General features: G+C 39.2%; 1 protein-coding gene across 1 annotated transcript in view; it reads right to left on the bottom strand.

Moving 5' to 3' along the window:
• naalad2 (N-acetylated alpha-linked acidic dipeptidase 2) overlaps window positions 1–19,467 on the bottom strand; it is a 137,871-nt gene that overhangs the window by 80,496 nt on the left and 37,908 nt on the right. The window contains exons 5-7 of the mRNA XM_048598437.1: window positions 13,753–13,878; window positions 11,990–12,176; window positions 3,709–3,796 (exon numbers count right to left, since the gene is read on the bottom strand). Coding sequence (XP_048454394.1) covers window positions 3,709–3,796; window positions 11,990–12,176; window positions 13,753–13,878 — 401 coding nt within the window. The remainder of the gene's footprint in view (window positions 1–3,708; window positions 3,797–11,989; window positions 12,177–13,752; window positions 13,879–19,467) is intronic.

Genomic DNA, 19,467 nt, shown 5'->3' with positions numbered 1-19,467 from the left:
TTTTGCTATTCATTTTAAACTTCAGTCTTTTTATTGTTAACACAGTGTGGAACTGGAGGAACACAGCAGGCCAGGCAGCATCAGAGGAGCTGCCGGGCCTGCTGTGTTCCTCCTGCTCCACACTGTGTTACCTCTGACTCCAGCATCGACAGTTCTTACTATCTCTTGTTATTGTTGATCCTTTAAAATTGTAACTTTAAAATTGTCACTTAATTTATCTAAATCCTCCTTTATTTCAATATGTCTGTCAAACTCCCCCTAGACGTTTCTACTCCAAGTAGGACAACACCAACTTCTCCAGGCTATCCATGTAACTATAATCCCGCTTGCCTAGAGCCATTCCAGTAGAATGCTTCTGCATCCTTTCCACAGCTTTTGTATTCTTTGAAAAAGAGTGGTGCACTTAACACCACACAATATCTCAGCTGGGGCTAAGCTACTACTTTATGTAGGTTTAACATTACTTGCTGGTTTTTATTCTCGAGGCTTTATCATTATCAAAATCAGAATCCACACCATTTTGAACTGTTTTGTTTACCTGCTCTGCCACTTTCAAAGATTTCTGCATAAACACCTCCAGGTTTTTCCGCTGATGCATTTGATTTCAAATTGCACATATTAGTTTAGTGTCAATGCTGCTACTGCCCACTTTAATTCCATGGGCTTTAATTCTGCCAACAAATCTTAAGTGTGACACTTTATCCTTCTGAACCTTCTGAAAGTCCAAATACACAAAAATAACTGCATTACTTTATTCTTCCTCTCCATTACATAATCAAAAACCTCAATCAGGTTTGTCAAATCTGATTGCCACCAGATGTTGTCTCTCCTGTATTGACCAACATTTTCTTTTAATTTTTAATTTTCTCAAAGATTATTATTTCTAAAAGCTTTACTATGATAACATAGAAAATCAAAGCAGGAGTAGGCCATTCAGACCTTTCAGCATGTTCCACTTCTTAAACTGTCCAGCCTTCAACTGCAGGCTTTTCCTTCTTTCCTCTTTTCTAAAAAAAAGCTGTAATATTTGCAATACCCCAATGCTGTAGCACAATCTGTGTATCTGGTAAATAGCCGTAGTCCACAAAAAAAGCCACAGGCATCTCTCTGTTAGACAGTAGTTTTAGATAAGTGATTTTATATGTTAAGGGCATCATTCCACGTCAAATATGGAGCAAGACAAGTAGGCAGACCTCCATCAGCTACCACAACTGGTACTAAGGTGAACTATTTTTATTCAGTTAGGTGTCATGAACATTGCTGGTTGGGCCAGCATTTATTGCATAAGAGCCCTTGAGAAGATGATGGCGAGTTGCTTTCTTGAACTGATGTGGTTTATTTGTTAAAGGAATATCCAGAATGTTGACAGGGAGGGAGTGCCAAGATTTTGACCCAGAGGTAGTGAAGAACTGCTGGTATATTTCCATGTCAGGACTGTGTGAGACTTGGAGGGATGTTTGCAAGTAGTGGTGTTCCCATGTATCTTTTGCCCTTGTCGTTCTCGATGGCGATGGGTTTGGGAGGTGTCATTGGCATTATTCTGTACCACACTTTTGCCATCAAATCAACTGAACTAATTGACCCCCATCCTCTGTATCTGAGGCAGATTTGGAACATTGTGGCCACCACATCTGAAGGTTAAAAATGTATTTCCTTCACTCGAATCCATCCTATCCAGCCTGGTGGTTTTACCAGTGTAGGTTCTGCTGGCATTTCTAGTGATTCCTTTTTAGCTGCTGCTATGTCATCCAGAATGCTAATAATTTCATTGTTTACTGTAACTTTTGTAAAGTCAATTTCCTTTTCAAACAGTGATGCAAAACAGTGATGAAATACTTTAGTATTTCAGATATGTTAATGCTTCCACAGATAGATTTTGGTCTCCACTCAGCCCTCTGTTCTTCTGACAATTCTTCTACTATTAATATGTCTGTAGAAGATGATTTCATTTCTTTTTTTTAACTATGAGCGTACTCTCATACTTGCCTTTGGTTCTGTTATTTCTCTATATTTCCAAATTAATCCTTGATTTCTCCCTTGAATGTTCAAATTGACCTTTGTCATACACTGCTGCATTCTACTCTAACTTCTCCAACTCCAGGGATTTCAGGCTTTTGATACCCTCTCTGTCATATATATGACATCTTTCGTGACCTCAAGATGTCCTAAAACATTTCAATTGTAGTTGTAGTCATTGTGTAGAGAAATTCAGTTCCCAACTTACATTCAGTAAGCCAGTGCTGGTTCAGATACAACAATACTCTTCAAATTTACATTTTGTAAGAAAATGTTAAAGCCAGAATTTTATGGGCTTGGAGGTGGTAAGACTGACAAAGTGTTGTGGAAAGGAGGGATAGGGGTGATGAACACCTTCCTGTCACCATCCCACTTTGCTAGGGGCCAGGAAAATCCGCAGATGACCCTCCCACCTAGAGACCAATTGACAATTTCGTACAACAAGGCTGCTAGTAAAGCTTGGCAGCTTTCCAGCAGGCCCAATGTGGTGCACCTTCCTGAAAACGGAATCTTTAGCTCATGTAAGCATACACTCACCACCACCAGATGACAATGTAACATCAACACCACCTGGCCTAGGAAATCCATAATCCAACTCCAAACCCCCAGGCATTGGCTAGTATTAACAATGCCATTGCTGAGGCTGCTGAGTTATGAGCACTCAGAGTGGGCTGGCAGCATCTGGGAAATAGGGAGGGTGTTAACCACTATCCTTAATTTGATGTCAACAGAACAGGTTGGCTATAATGGGTAAAATGCGGCCATGGTTTCTGCTGCCAATAACTGTGGATTGTTCACTGCTTTGGCCCGGTGACAGAATCTTGTAGTTTTCAAAATACCCTTGCATCTGCAGATCAAAAATCTTATGAAATTTTAATATTGAATATAGCAAGAAAAACTACAGAACAAAGGAGTAATTCTATGGCTTTAAAATATTCCTCAAGTTGGCAGTCCTTTTGAATCCATGGATTTTGATGCAGTATTTGATCAATAACATCTACAAGTGTATGAGAAATAGTGAAGTATAATACAAAGAAACTGTGCAAGTCTTTTTCTTCTATAAATAAAAATGTTTCTATTTTAAAATAGGGTGGCACAGTGGCTCAGTGGTTAGTACTCCTGCCTCACCAGCGCCAGGGGCCTGAGTTGGATTCCACTCTCGGGCGACTGTCTGTGTGGAGTTTGCACATTCTCCCCGTGTATGTGTGGGTTTCCTCCAGGTGCTCTAGTTTCCTCCCACAGTCCAAAGACATGCAGGCTAGGTGGATTGGCCATGCTTAATTGCCCACAACACCCAGGGATGTGTAGATTAGGTGGATTTGGGGAATGGGTCTGGGTGGGATTCTCGGAGGGTCTGTATGGACTTGTTGGGCTGAAGGGCCTGTTTCCACACTAGGGATTCCATGAAATTTCTATGAAAATAAAATAAAGAACTACAGATGCTGGAAATCCAAAACAAAAATTGCTGGCAAAACTCAGTGGGTCTGGCAGTATCTGCGAAGACATATCATAAGAAGTATCATAAGAGGATACAGGCAAGCAAGTTCCAAATGGAATACATGTGTAGTGGTGCCATGATTACCTTAGGGGGCCAGTAGTTGAGCAGGACAGGATAATAATCGAAAGAGCATGAGTTCAAATGAATTTGAGTCTGGTTCAAACAAAATTACAATGCATTTACAGACAACTTACCGTAGCATTGCCTCTGCATCGTTATAACTGATTGGATGAACCGGAATTTTTGGAAGGCCAATACCGTCATCCAATCTGAATGCATATTCTGAAAATAAGAATGGAAAATGAGGTATATTACAAAAACATTTTCTTTGATAAAAATCCAGTCCATATTGGGCTAACTTTGAATAAGTTGTATGTAGTAAATATTCTTAGACACTGGTATGATGCATTCATGTGAAATAATATAATTAGTGTGAATAGTATAATTATTGTACTCTACTACTGGACTGTATCTTATAATGCTGATTAAGACACTTCAGATTGTGATCATTACCTATATGTCTACATTATTATCTTAAAAATCTTGTTAATGATCATGCAATTACCCCGCTGAATAGACATCTACAAGAATGCAAGGCTGTTGAAATTTGTCAAGACAGATATTTTTAAAATGCTTTGTCTGGATAAATCTTAATCAAAAACCTAAAATCACAGATTTTCATCGATTTTTTAGTCTTAGCATATTCAGAATAATCTTTTGGCTATTTTGCTATGTATTACATGCAACACAAGTTCAATGTTCCCACATAGTAATTAGATTTACTGACATGTATGTCTTACATATCCCTATTTCTTTTGAAAGTTCACTTGCACCACCTTTTCAGACAATGCATTCCAACAGGTTACAGAACACCACATAAAAAAAGTCTCTTCTGGCTTTTTGACAAATTACACCAAAGTCCTCTGGTTCCCAAACAATTTCTTTCTAATTACACTACCAAAACAAACATGATTTTGAAAATCTTTAAGATATCTCACCTTAACTTTCCTTGGTCCAAAAGGAGCATCTCCAGTTTCTCAAATCTAACCAATTAACTGTAACCCATTATCACAGGTAACATTCCAGGACATCTTACCTACAGTCTCTCCAAAACATTGACAGCTTTCCAAAAGTATGAAACCCAGAATTGGACATAATACTCAAACTAAGGGCTGTCAAGTAATCTACAGAAGAATTAGCATAACTCTTTGCTTTTACATTCCATGCCGCTATCAATAGAGCTATGGAACTTTTTTTGTTTGGACTGTTTTCAACAAGTTGGCACGCCCTTTCAAAAATCTGTGTACGTACAACTCCAGGTCTCCCTCTGGTTCTTAGCTGTCTTCAGAAACAATTTACTGCCTTTTCTCAAAAATGTTATAAAACATGAAGAATAAAACCTGGCAAACTATCAGGCATTGAATGGGAAACAACAACGTCCATCTTGACTAATCAATCCTGCAACGTCCTCTTCACTAACATCTCAGAACCATCTAGAAAACTGGAAATCTATCCCACAAACCATTTAAGTAACAGCCAGACATTGTCATACTCATTCCTAACAGTCAATGTTCCAGATTTCTCTATCACCTTTCCTGAGTGTGCTTCATTTCATCAACTGAACAGAGCTGGACCTTGGGAGTCCTCAACATTAACTTTACACTCAATGAAATTTCATAACATTAGATCAAACATGGGCAATGAAACCTTCACTGATTACCAACTCGGACACTCCCTCAATTAACAAATCTATAAATCTTCACATTGAACACTACTTGGTAGAAGCAATGATAGTAATAAAGGTCCATGATACACTCTAGCTGGCAAACTTCAATGTCCATCAACAAGAGTCCAGGTGCACTGCTGACTAAGATAGCCACAGCCCAAGGGCACAGATGCCAGGCTGGTCTCGTGGCTGGGAGTGACACAATGAACACATGGAGAAACCTACTTGACCTACTGCAGATGCTGGAAATCTAAAATATTCCAGGCCCTTTCAGTTCTTGGACTTTCTCTCCACAGATGATGCCAGACCTTCTGGGTTTCTCCAGCATTCACTGTTCTTTCTAATTTAACCTATTTTTCTAATGAACCTTCTTCAGAGAGGTTATTACATGCCTCTGGACCTGGTGGAACTTGAACCCAGGTCTCTTGGTTCATCTGTTTTTGTTATTGACCATGATCTTACCAATTTACTTGTGGTAAATAAATAGATCCATAACAATAATGGCAGTGGTGACCAACACCAAATGCTTGAGAGACTGAAGTATTTTCCTCACATGGAGGACACAATAACTTGTGCAAAATGGCTCTACCACTGTTTTAAATTGGATTAGAAGTGTTCAGGTAAAGAGAGATTTGGAAATCCATATAGTAAAAGTCAAGGCAAATAGAATGTTTAACGATGTTGATGAAGAAGAGTACGATAGGAAGCAACAGTGATTTTAATGGTACTAATAAAATAGGTGGTAAGGTTCACACATGGAATAGTAGTAAAGAAATAAAATTAAAAACATTATCTGAATGCATAGAGCATCAGCAAAACATTGATAAACCAGTAGCAGAAATAGAAATATATAGTTTAGATATAATCTTTATTACATAGATATTGTGGTTATAATATGATCAAGTTGGGAGGTAAACATTTCAGGATATAGAACATTTTGAAAAGGGAGGGGTAGCCTTGATTTTTAACGAAGACAAAAGGTCATTAGTGAGAAAGAATCATGATTTAGAAGAACATAAAGCAGAGTCAGTATGGGCAGAGATTAAAAATAACAAAAGTAGACCTCTTCCACCAACCCCCAAACCCCCTCCCACCCCACCACCCCATCGCCAACAACAGTTATACTCTCATAATTAACTAGTTGCATAATTTAAATTAATGTTTTGATTCCTAAAATGAAAAGTTGCATCTGATAAACAGGAGAAACCTGAATAGAAACAAGTAACAATTCTGGAATATATATAATCCAAACTATCCCGGAGTTCAAAGTATTTATTTAATGAAGTCAGAATTTGAACAAAGAAAGTTTAAACACTGGGGGCCTATTTTTCACTTTCTGATAAGAACAAGGAGTCTATAGATATTTCAATAAGATATTTATATTATTAATCTAGTTCCCAAATGATAGAAGCTAAACACACACTGATAAATAAATGAGATAACAAGGTGTAGAGCTGGATGAACGCAGCAGGCCAAGCAGCATCAGAGTAGCAGGAAAGCTGATGTTTTGGGTCTAGAAAATGAAGAAGGGTCTAGACCTGAAACGTCAGCTTTCCTGCTCCTCTGATGTTGCTTGGCCTGCTGTGTTCATCCAGCTCTACACCTTGTTATCTCAGATTCTCCAGCATCGGCAGTTCCTACTATCTCTGATAAATAAATCAGCTACTTGATAGAACCAGTAAATCTAATATTTTTAAAACATGCCCCCTGGTTTTAGAAACCCCATCCATGAGAAATATCCTATCTGCATTTACCCTGCCTAACCTTCTACATATTTTGTCAGTTTCAATTAAATCACCTCTCATTCTTCAAAACTCCAGATAATACAGACCCAGTTTGCTCGAAAAGTTTTTCAGAGGACAGTCCTATTGTCCTGTAACAAGTCTGATGAATCATCATTGCAAGCCCTCTATGGTGATGATATCTTTCTTGACCGATGAGACCAAAACTGCACACAACACTACATGTGTGGCTTAATCAAGACCTATACAATTGAAACAAGAATCACTAATGCTCGCGCAATAAAGGCTGATATTCCATTAACCTTCCTATTGCTTGCTGCTCCTGCATGCTAGCCTTTAGTGACTTCATGACAGGACACCAAAAGTCCCTTTGTACACATACACTTTGTAACCTCTCACTATTTATTAAATATTCTGCACATCTGTTCCTCCTACCAAAGTGGATAACCTCATATTTTTCTACACTATAGTCCATTTGCCATGTTCCTGTCCATTCACTAAGCCTGTTCAAATCCTCCTGATACCTCATAACACACAATCTTGCTTCACTTTATATTATCTACAAATTTAGAAATATTAAATTTGGTTTCCACATCAAATTATTGATACATGCAGCTGTGGTCCATCATTGCTCTTTTCCATACCTCAGTAGTTACTGAGTGCCAACAGTACAATCACCCATTTATTCTTACATTCTGTTTTCTGTCTCTTAGTCAATCCTTAATCCATGGCAGGACATTATCTCCTATTCTACCCACAGTAGTTTAGCAGACCAACAACTGTGGGGAACTTATTAAAAGCCTCATAAAATCCAAGAATACTAAGTCAACCAAACAGGGTTATTGTGGTGCAGTGGTAGTGTCCATACCTCTGAGCCAGAAAGCCTGGGTTCAATGCCACTGCTCCAGAGGTAGTCACAACATATCTGAACAGATTGATTAAAAAGAATTTGCTATGACAATCAACTCTCGTGTATCAATTTTGTTAGATACATCCTTAAAAATTCCAACAAGTTCATACACAGTTATCCATCATAACTTTCAGTTTACTATGTCCAGACAGATCATTTTTATCCAAGTCTCCATTTCTCATGTTCTTTATGATAGATTTTAGCATTTTCCCTTCGACTGATAAAAGAATGACAGGTCTGTAGTTCCTTCTTTTCTTTCTTGCTCCTTTCTTAAATACTAACGTAACATTTATCAGCTCCCACAACATCATAAACTGCAAGAGCCGAAATTAGGCCATTCAACCCATCAAGCTGGCTCCACCTTTTGATCATGGCTGCTATGTTTCTCAACCGATTCTCCTGCCTTCTCTCCGTAACTCTCGAACCTATCTCTCGTTGTTTTAAATATACACAATGATTGTCAATGGTCCCTCTGGCTGAGGAAATCCCTCCTCATCTCAGTTACAAAGGGTCATCCCTTCTGTCTGAGGTTACGCTCTCAGATCCTAATCTCTCCAACATGTGGAAACATCTTCTCCATGTCTACTCTACCCAGGTCTCTCAGTATTCTGTTAATTTCAATCAGAACCCCCTTTATCCTTCTGAAGTCCATCGAGTACAGGTCCAGAATCCTGAATTGCTCCTCAAATGTCAAGCCATTCACTCCGGGATCATTTCTGTAAACCTCCTCTGCGCTCCCTCCAATGCCAACACATCCTTCCTTAGATACAGGGCCCAAAACGTCTCACAATATTCCAAATAAGGTTTGACCAGAGCATTATACAGCCTCGGCATTACATTTCTGCTCCTATATTCTAGTACTCTTGAATTAAATGCTAACATTGCATTGCCAATTGAACCTGCATGTTAACTTCAAAAACTCCTGAACTAGGACTCCCAAGTCCCTTTGTGTTTCAGATTTACAAAGGCTTTCTCCATTTAGAAAATAGTCTACATCTCTGTTCTTCCTACGAAAGTGCACAACCTCACACTTGCCCACATTGCATTTCATCTGCTACTACCTTAGCCTGTTCAAGTCCTTCTGTAGCCTTCCCACTTTCTCAACACTTCCTGCCCCTCCACCTATCTTTGTGTCATCTGCAAACTTAGCAACAATGTCCTCAGTTCCTTCATCCAGTTCGTTAACGTATAAAATGAATAGCTGTGGTCCCAACACGGACGCCTGCGGAACTCCACTAGTCACCAGCGGCCATCCTGAGAAAGACCCCTTAATCCCTACTTTCTGTCCTTGCCAGTCAGCCAATTTTCCATCATGCCATTATCTTGCCTTGAACAGTATGTCTTATTTAGTTGCCTTCTGTGCAGCACATTGTCAAAGGTCTTCTTGAAATCTAAACAGATCATGCCCACTGATTCTCCTTTGTCTAACTCACTCATTACCTCCGCAAAGGATTCTAACAGATTTTTCAGACATGGCCTCGTCTTAACAAAATGTGTATTTCCAAGTACTGTGCAATTTCATCCTTTATAATGGACTCTCAAACATTACCAATAACTGAGGTCAGGCTACCTGGCCTATAATTTCTTGTCTTCTGCCTCTTTCCCTTCTTAAACAGGGGTATTATATTTGCTACTTTTCAGTCTCCTGGGAACCTCCCAAACAGCAGTGATTCTTGAAAGATCATTGCCAATGGCTGCACAATTTCCTCAGCTATCTCCTTCAGAAATCTGAGATGTAGTCCATCTGTCCCAAGTGATATAACCACTTTCAGACCTTTCAGCTTCCCCAACACCTTCTTCTTAGTGATGTCCACCACATTCATCACTACCTTGACTCTTTTGAAGTTCTGGTATGCTGCTGGTGTCTACCACTGCAAAACTGATGCACTGTACCTATACAATTCCTCTGAAATTTCTTGGCTCCCTATTATTACTTCTCCAAACTCATTTTCCGTAGTCCAATATCCACTCTTTTTAATATCTTAAACTCTTGCAATCTTCTTTTATATTACTAGCCACCTTAATCTCATAATTCATTTTCTTCTCCCTTATTGTTTCTTTTGTTGTCCTCTGCTGATTTTTAAAAAGCTTCTTAAACCTCTGGCTTCCCACTAACGTTCACCACACTGTATGCTTTTTCTTTTGCTTTTAATCTGTCCATGGTTTTCCTTATCAGCCATTGTTTCCTCATCCTCCCCTTAGCATGTTTCTTCTTCTTTGGGATAAATTTCTGCTGTGCCTGCTGAATTACCACCAGGTACTCCTGCCATTGCTGCTCTACTGTCTTCCCTGCTAGGCCTCCCTTCAAATGAACTATCAAATGAAATATCTTTCCATCTGATTCCAGTTTCTCCCTCTTAAACTGCAGAATGAATTCTATCATGTTATGGTCACTGCCCCCTAAATATTCCTTCACCTTAAGCTCACTAATTAAGTCTACCTCATTACACATTACCAAAACCCGAATTGCCTGTTCCCTACAGGGCTCTACTTCAAACTGTTCCAAAAAGACATCACAAAGACATTCCACAAATTCCTTTGCATGAGATCTGCTACCAAACTGTTTTTCCCAGTCCACTTTCATATTAAATTCCCACATGATTATTGTAATAATGCCTTTCTTACAAACCTTTTCTAACTCCTGATTTATTTTCTCCCTCACATCCTGGCTACTGCAAGAAGACTTGTAGATAACTCCTATCAGGGTGTTTTTCCTTCGCAGTTCCTCAACTCCACCCAACCACACAGATTCTGCACCTTTCAAACTCTACCGAACTTCTTGCTGTTGATTTGATTTCATTCCTTAATAACAAGACAACTCCATCCCCTCACTCCATCTGCTTGTCCTTTCAATAGGATGTCTATCCTTTGATATTCAGTTGCCAGCCCTGATTCCTTTCCAGCCATGTCTCTGTGATACCAACAACATCATACCTGCCAATTTCTATCTCCACTGCCATCTCATTTTTACCTTTTTTCATATAGTATAACACTCTGCCCTGCTTTGACTGCCTCCTTATTATACTTGTCCCCTTATCTGTTGTGCCTGAAGTTAGATTCCTGACCCTTTCCAACTTCTCTGCCCTGTTACTCATGTGGAAACTTTAATAATCTCTGCTGAACCCTCCCTCCCTCTAACTTTTTCCATAATTTTCCATGCAACTGACCATGATCCCACGTCCCCATATAGATTAAAACCCTATCTACAGCCTTACTTATGTGATTCACCAGGACTCTGGTCCCAGCATGACTCAGCTGGAGCCAATCAGAAGGAATCATTTCAGAAGCTATGCAATTTTGAAAGATGATCACCAGTGCATTGACTACTTCATTAGCCACCTCCTTCAACAATCAGGTGTAAACTGTCAGGTTCCAGGGACTTATCAACTTTCAGTCTTTTAATTTCTTCAATGCAACCTTCTTACTAATACAAATTTCCTTCAATTCAATTCCTTCCAGTCACTTAAATATCCAATTCTGGAAGATTTCTTCTATCTTCCTCAGTGAAAACAGACACAAATTATCTGAAATAATTCACTGAGTTAAAATGTAGACTTAATGCAGTAAAGTTCTTGTTTTAAATATTGTTTGTCATTGCTAGAGTGAATTTTTTGAATGAGGATATTGGAAACTGATTAGACAGTGGAGGGATATTGGAAAAATGTATTGGTGGGCTACTGTGAAACTTGGTTATGAAAACATCAGGAAATGGCATAGAAAATTGTTGCTATATTTCCATAGTAAAATGAATTTGCATGGTGATTGTAACAGTGTTGCAGGAAAACTATGAAGTTCTCTCATATCCTGTTGCCATTTGATAAAAGTGCTGTCAACATATTCAAGCCAAAGTTTAGATTGAAGATCAGTTGATTGAGGTACAGCTTGTTTAGATTCTTCCAATAAAAATGTTGGCGACAATTGGTGATAATCAGCAGCATGACTCTGCTCATATTTTCATCTTCCACTATATATAATCACCTTTTAATTTGTTCATGTCATTCCTCCAGGCAACAAGCAAATTACACTTCCTGAAACAGTTACGTGTAGCAGTTCTTCTGATCTTACTCAAGAATACAGTTGCTTGCTACAGAACGTACCATTAGCTGGAAAGCCTGGGGTGAGGGGATCTCCAGCTCCATTCAGGTTTAATACATTTCCACGCTGGACACCACTTCCAGGAAGATTCCAGCCATCCGGATAAGGTTTTACCCCTGGTGCACAGTAATCAGCAGGGTCTGAGAAAAAGATGACTCCTTTAGCACCTGCTTTCATTGCATTTTTAACCTAGTGAACAGGAAGAATGGTATATCAAGCTGAAAATCTAAGCTATGCTTAAAAAATCTTTGGTTTATCTGTGCAAGGACAGAAACAGTTTAAAACATTTAAACAAACAAGGAATTAATCTAAAATATTACTCTCACGCTCAGGCAGAAATATTTTAAATATCCAAATACTCATTCAATACTGGATGAGGGCTTTGGAATTGTTGCACTGCCAACTCAGCCTGACCAAAAACATTGTGAAAACCAAAGGGGCATTAGTTATGGCAGAACCACATCTAAACTTCAAATAGGATGCCACCATACTATAAAAACCTGTATTAGCTGATATTTATAAGACATCCTGTAACCTTTTTTCGATAAATTCACAAATTCCACGTTGCTGAACTTAAGGATAAATTCACACAAAAGTTGTTTTATTTTCCACATTATAAAGTGTATATTTCTCTGGTAGTTGATTATATTGGAGTTCCCTTGCTTTTTGTGAACAGAACACCCCTAGGTAGTTTCAACATTGTTTGCTAGATGCCAATGGTATACTTTTACTAGAAAAGCTTGGTTAAAAATATAATGTGGAAGCAAAGTACTGGAGACACTCAGCAGTTCTGGCAGCATCTTCAGACTCTTCTTCCTAGAGAGTGTAAAGTGCCTTAGAGGAAAAAAGATGAGATGTCATTCCTCCAGCTTATGTTGAGCTTTGTTATAACACTGTAGATAGGACCAGGATTAAAACAATAGTATGAGACGAAGGTGATATATTGAAATGGTAAGTAAGTGGAAGGTTGGGGTCATTCCTACAGACAGATTGGAGGTGTTCTGCAAAGCACTCACTCAGTCTATGTTTGGCTTCACCAATGCAAAGGAGACTGCACTGTGAGCATTGAGTACAGTATACTAGGTTGAAAAAAAGATGTTTGGGGCCTTGGACAGTGAAGACGAAGGAAACGTTTCAGCCTCTAGGACTAAATATTGAGTTACACAACTGCGGATCATGACTTCTTTCCCTTTTTTTAAACCACCCACCCTTGGATGAATCTTTCTGGTGTCTTGTTGACTTTGTTTTCACCTCAGTTTCTCCTTTTCACACCTTTATTTACACCCAATGATTCTCTCTCCACAGATGCCACCAGATCTGCTGGGTTTCTGCAATATTTTTGTTTTTATTTCAGATTTCCAGCATCCACAGTTTTTGCTTTTATCTATTGTATTCCAATAGATAAAACTGTGCAAGTTTTGTAAAATACTGGGGCCGTTGATAAAAACTGAAATGGAGACTCTTAGAAGATTCTTTCTTTAAAAGTTCTTCGGGACATATATGTTACTAGTCCTTTTCCGCAATAGTCCTGAAACATAATTATAACTATAGCCAGCTTACATTCAGCACTTAACATACTTCCTCCATATTTTATACATAGCTCTCTGAAGGTGCTCCATAACCATTAAATTTTATACTTGAAACAGGAATATTTGATTAAGGCAGCTTTTCTCTCCCAAAGCAAGAAAGAAGTTCTTTATTTACTAATCAGAGTATCGCTATGGATACAGAATATTTCAAATCAATGTAAACAATAAATTTATACCTTGTTTCCTCGGAAGATTTTCCCATATCTAGCAAGCACAATTTTTCCAGTGCAGTTGATACCCAATTTTCTTTCCAAGTGGAAGAAGTCCTCAGTTCGAGCGTAGTTAACGTAGACTAAATCTCCCTGCACAGAAATATGATGGCACATCTAAACAAATCATGTAAAAATCCTTACAACAATAAATGTTCAAAGATAACATAATGGAGAGTTAACTGTCTTTGAATCTGAAGTAATTTCTACATTAAAAATTTACAAGAAATGATCTAAATTTAAAATAACCAAAAACAAATTGGCTGCAGCAACTTTATACATTACATACTGTATTCAATGAAAAATAGCACCAAGAAATCACATTAGAGATGCAGTTTACTCAAAATTTATCACAACTATATATTCACCATCATTTGTGGCAACTAAAGCCACCTTTGTGAGGGCTGGAGGCCAAGGATATTCCAATTTTTTGAGTTAAGAAAGCAGGACAGTGTAACTGATCTCATATCATGCTCATTAAAATAGATAGCCACAGGGAAAAGAAAATCAGTTGAAGGAGACTTTCATACTACTAAAGCAAAGAACATGTTATTAAAATAAAATCAATTTCCAACTAGAGATGGACAAAGGACTGTACAATAAGGATTTAAAAAGAACCCTTACAGAACGTGTTAACGTGCATGTCACATCTGCACGCATCTCATGGCAGTAGGTGGGTCTGTAACAACTAAAACCAAATTGCACAATAAGTATCTGCCAATACCCTGAAATATTTGTTTTTCTTTTGACACATTACATTTTGACAGCTGAAAGTTTTCATTAAAGCCGAAGTACATTATGGTCAGGTTTGTCCCTGAAAAAAAAAGCAAGAAAACTTTATTTCCTAAAGTGCCATTGATCTAGAGACACCGAGTTGATTTTCAGCTGTTGCCTGTCTTTTTAGCTTGTAAAACAAATGACTAGCTGTAGAATATTAGGTGTCTGGTCCGGGGGAGGTGATGGCCTAGTGGTATTACCACCAGGACTATTAATCCAGAGACCTAGGTCCCTGGGGACCTATATTTGAATCCTATCATGGCAGGTGGTAGAATTTGAAATTGATTTTGAAAAAATTCCGCCTAATGTGATTTTCAGGCTAGCCTACAAATGTACCTGAAAATGAAGGCTGCGCTATGAAGATTGGTGTTCTGCAGAGGCAACTCCAAAAACAAATTCTCTCCAAAAGACTTCCAATCATCCTTTGCTTTTCAACTGATACCTTGAAGCTTATCATAATCATGTATTCCTCCCACTCCATCCCCTCACCTTCAACACATTTCCAGCCCATCAACACAGGAAGCTTCCTATTTGCACTTACTTTCAGTGCCTGACGGAATATCAACCCAAACCATGGATCTCTCAAATTTTAAATTTAATGTTGATCTTCCTGTTTATGCAGCTTCTCTCACAACATTGTGTTCTTAGCTCTGTTCTATTACACTAATGCACTTTGCATGGTATTATCTGCCTGTACTGTACACAAAAAAGTACATGACAATAATAAATCAAATAAAAGCAATCAAATCACACCTAAAATATCTGAGAGATTGCATAGACTTGTATTGTTCCCTTGGAGCTACAGGAGACTGTCAGGGAACATGATTGATATATATAAAATTATGAGGAGCAAAGACAGGGTAAACTTGAAGAAATCCTTCCTTTGGTAGAAGGATCAAATGCAAGGGACATATATTTAAAGTAGGAGGCAGGACATTTACAGGGAACATGAGGAAGATGTTTTCACCTCGAGGGCAGTGGAAATCTGGAGCTCTCTGCCTGTAAGGGTGGTAGAGGCAGTGACCCTCATAACATTTAAGAAGTATTTAGACGTATGCTTATGATGTAAAGGCATACAAAGCTATGGGCCAAGTACTGGAAATGGGATTAGAATAGTTAGGTGGTTGTTTTTGACTGGGGCAGGCTCAATAGGCCAAACAGCCTTTTTCTATGCTGGAGACCTCTATGATTACCTCCTGACACTGGAGTCAGGAAGGCATTATGAATGTTTCTACCGTTTCACAGCCATTTAGACAGATCTTTTAAAAACCCTCCCAATGTTTTAAATTCTCTTTAAGCCACATTCCATACTGGGGATACAGGCGTTGTGTACTCAGTGGGGTGGAGGCTAGCTCCACTCCTTCCTGTCCACCCCCAGTACTTTCCCATTTTACCAATGAATAGCATTTTCAGAAAAGTGATCACACTGCAGTTCAAAGGACTGGAGGAAAGAAGGGAATGGACGACAACCAGGTAGTCAAAGAGACTCAGACAGGTAGTGCAAGAGACCCCGGGTCCTGAACACAAATCGATTTTCCATTTTTGAAGTTAATGAGGGCACTGGTTCCTCAAGAGAGTGCTGTCAGAGCTAGACTTGTGGCACCACAAGTGGCCTGACTGTACAAGAGGGAGGAAGAAGAAAACAGGAGCAATAGTGATTGGGGATTCATTAATTAAAGGAACAGACAGACATTTCTGCAGCTGTGGGTGTGACTCCAGAATGGAGCTTTGCCTTCTTCGTGCCTAGATCAAGGATGTTGCTGAGCAGCTGTAGGGCATCCTGAAAAGGGAAAGGTGGTCTACTTTCCGCACTGAAGTGATCTGTGCAGGACCTCTTGGCTGTATGGAACAATGGCATCTCTCCTCCAGTTCACCTTCATCACTAAGAATTTCACAGCCACATCTTAACCATGGAACCTCCTCCAATCCTTTGTTTACAATTGCAATTAAGTATCCATCAGCAGCCTCTTGTAACCCATTGCAGCTTCCTTAAAAAGCAGCAGAATCTTTAAGAACAGAAAGCTGGCTATATTGTGCGATTTAGCATATACTGTTAAGCAGCCTAAGGGTCACAGAGGTAACCAACAGCCTTGCAGCATAACTCTACCCAACATTCAGGTGAATAAGGTCCATCTCTGTACGCGTGGGCAGATCACGTATCATGTGCCTACAAATGCTGTGAACAAGTGACAGCTTTAGGTAATCTGAAAGGACACAGCTGTACAATAAATGAAGCATTGCTACTCCCAGCATCAAATGCATTTGATCCTTCTAAAATAATCTTGATCCCCATTTCCACCTGTAATAGCTTCCTGGCTTTGAAAATAATACAAGGGGGCAATGTAAACCATGTAGGGGTGGGTTAATTTTTCAGCTCACCTGTGCAGAACAAATATTTTGTTGTTGTTCAGAGATGTTTCAGCTACCAGTAAGAAATAGAAGCCAAAATATCTAATAATACAGCTTTCTGTTTCTTTGGAATTGATGCTCTTGTAACAGAAAATTCCACTTTATCAATCATCTAAACATTCATATAATATAAATACAACATTAATACTTCTGCAAAGCTCTTGAAAATATTAACCATTTTTTAAACCATGAATAATAGATGACATGTCAGAAATTTGCTGTTGTCCCCTCATCCAGCTGGTAACACTTATCTGTCAACATCTAGAAATGTATTTTTCAGGAGGCCTCTCTAAATGTGTGCAGCACAATTAATCCTTTGCTGTTTGCGACCATCATTGTGATAGTCGCTACAACATGAACTCTCCTATTTTCTGAAACAATCAGAACTAGAAGGGTCTGCTATAATTCATTCACTACATATTCCAATCCAATGTGCACTTATAAATAAAGACATACTTAACCTGAGGAAGGTATAAAAGTATGTTACTTTGCCTCAATGTATAAAGGGTGAATCAAGGTCAAGTGATTTTCTTTTGCACCCATCCATTCTTAATTTTACTTCTATTTCTTTGGCTGTTCGGGGCTGTGGGGAGCTGCATTAAAAGAGAGAGGGAAGATCTCCAGAGAAGAACAATGACATGGTTCTGTCTGCCCTCACTTTCAATACCACCAGCCTCCTCACTGAACAGATCCTGGGTGTTACAGCTGACTAGAAACTGAACTGGACTAGGCATATAGATACACAAGAGCAAGTCAAAGGATAGCAATACTACAGTGAGTAACTCATTTTGACTCTCCAAAACCTGTTCACCATTTACAAGGCACATTCCCCACTTGCCTGGATGAGTGCAGCTCCAACAACACTCAAGAAGATTGCCATCATCCAGGATAAAGCAGCTTGCTTGATTGGCACCACATCTACAAAACATTCACTTTGTCCACCACTGGCACTCAGTAGCAGCACAGTGTATACCATCTAAAAGACACACTGCAAAAAATCACTAAGGCTCCTAAGACAACACATTTAAAAACTCTACCATGTAAAAAGGATATAGGCAGCTGTGCCACCAACTTTTATCTCACTCAATTCCTCCCTTTCTCTCGTAACAAGGTAGAGAAAGCCCGATGGGTGGATGGTGCCTGACATTAGGCTCATCACCCGCTACAGAGAAAATCCTGGCCCTTACAGAAGAAGACCAGGACTATTCTTGAGGGGATGCCAAAGGAAACATTCCTGCCAAATGAGTATGTTTTATTCTGCATCCCACTGTGGTTCTCACAATAATCCCGCTGTCAGTGTCATTCATCATATACCACGTCTAACCATGAGCTATGACACCTTCTCTCACTGTTGTCTTAAAGTTGTCACCATACACATCCACCATTATCACAATGGAACAATAGGATCCCACAGAAGCAACCTCAACTTCTGAAGACAGGAGTACCAAGGCCTCAGATGAAGCATTAGTAAGGCTGCCTGCTACACCACCCACTAGCTTGGGCACTGACGCCTCAATGGGAACTTTAGGCTTAGAAAGTGTGGGACTACAATCTGGTGTGCACCTCACTGTGACGCTCCACAACTAGGCAAGGAAGAAATGCTCCAGGTCACTGGCACTCGGAAAATTGTTGGAGACCAACCATGTGCTCAGCTGCAAGCAGGAGAGGGCTCTGTAGTGTTGGTAATCAAGAAAATAGCTCTACTTATTGTAAACAAATGTATTCTTTAACTATTAGCAAGCAAAAATAGATTATTCAATACTACTGTGCAACTTCAGCTCCATTCTTTAAAAACCCTGAACAGAGACACACACATTCCAGCTGCAGTCTGACTACTGCATTGTATAGCTGGAGTAAAACTTCCTATTTTTATACTCCATTCCCTTTGAAATAAAGGTTAATATTCAATTTGCCTTCATTATTATTTGCTGAAGGAGAGTCGATGACCTAGCAATATTATCACTGCTTCATTAATCCAGAGACCTAGGTAATGCCCCAGGGACCTAGGTTCAAATCACACCATGGCAGATGATGGCATTTGGATTCAATCTTTTCAAACAACTGAATTAAGCATCTAGTGATGACCATGAAACCACTGACAATTGTCAAAAATATTCATCTAGTTCACTAAAGTCTTTCATGGAAGGAAATCTGACATCCTCACCTGGTCTGGCCTATATAGGACTCCAGACAGAGCAATCTGGTTGACTCAACTTCCCTCTGGGCAATAAATGCAATGCCCACATCCCATGAATGAATAAAAAAAAGTATGCTAACTTTTTATGATATATGCCTGAGGGCGCCCAGATCCTTCTTTTCTATAACTTTCTGAAGACATTCTCCATTTAAATAATATTCAGCTCCTCGTACCAATTTAATTACAAACTTAACCCTAACTTTAAGATAACAAGGTGTAGAGCTGGATGAACACAACAGGCCAAGCAGCATCAGAGGAGCAGGAAGGCTGACGTTTCGGGTCTAGGCCCGAAACGTCAG

This window comes from Rhincodon typus, chromosome 6 (assembly GCF_021869965.1).
Source record: "Rhincodon typus isolate 14 chromosome 6, sRhiTyp1.1, whole genome shotgun sequence".
NCBI lineage: Eukaryota > Metazoa > Chordata > Chondrichthyes > Orectolobiformes > Rhincodontidae > Rhincodon > Rhincodon typus.
This window is presented reverse-complemented; position numbering and strand designations above follow the sequence as displayed.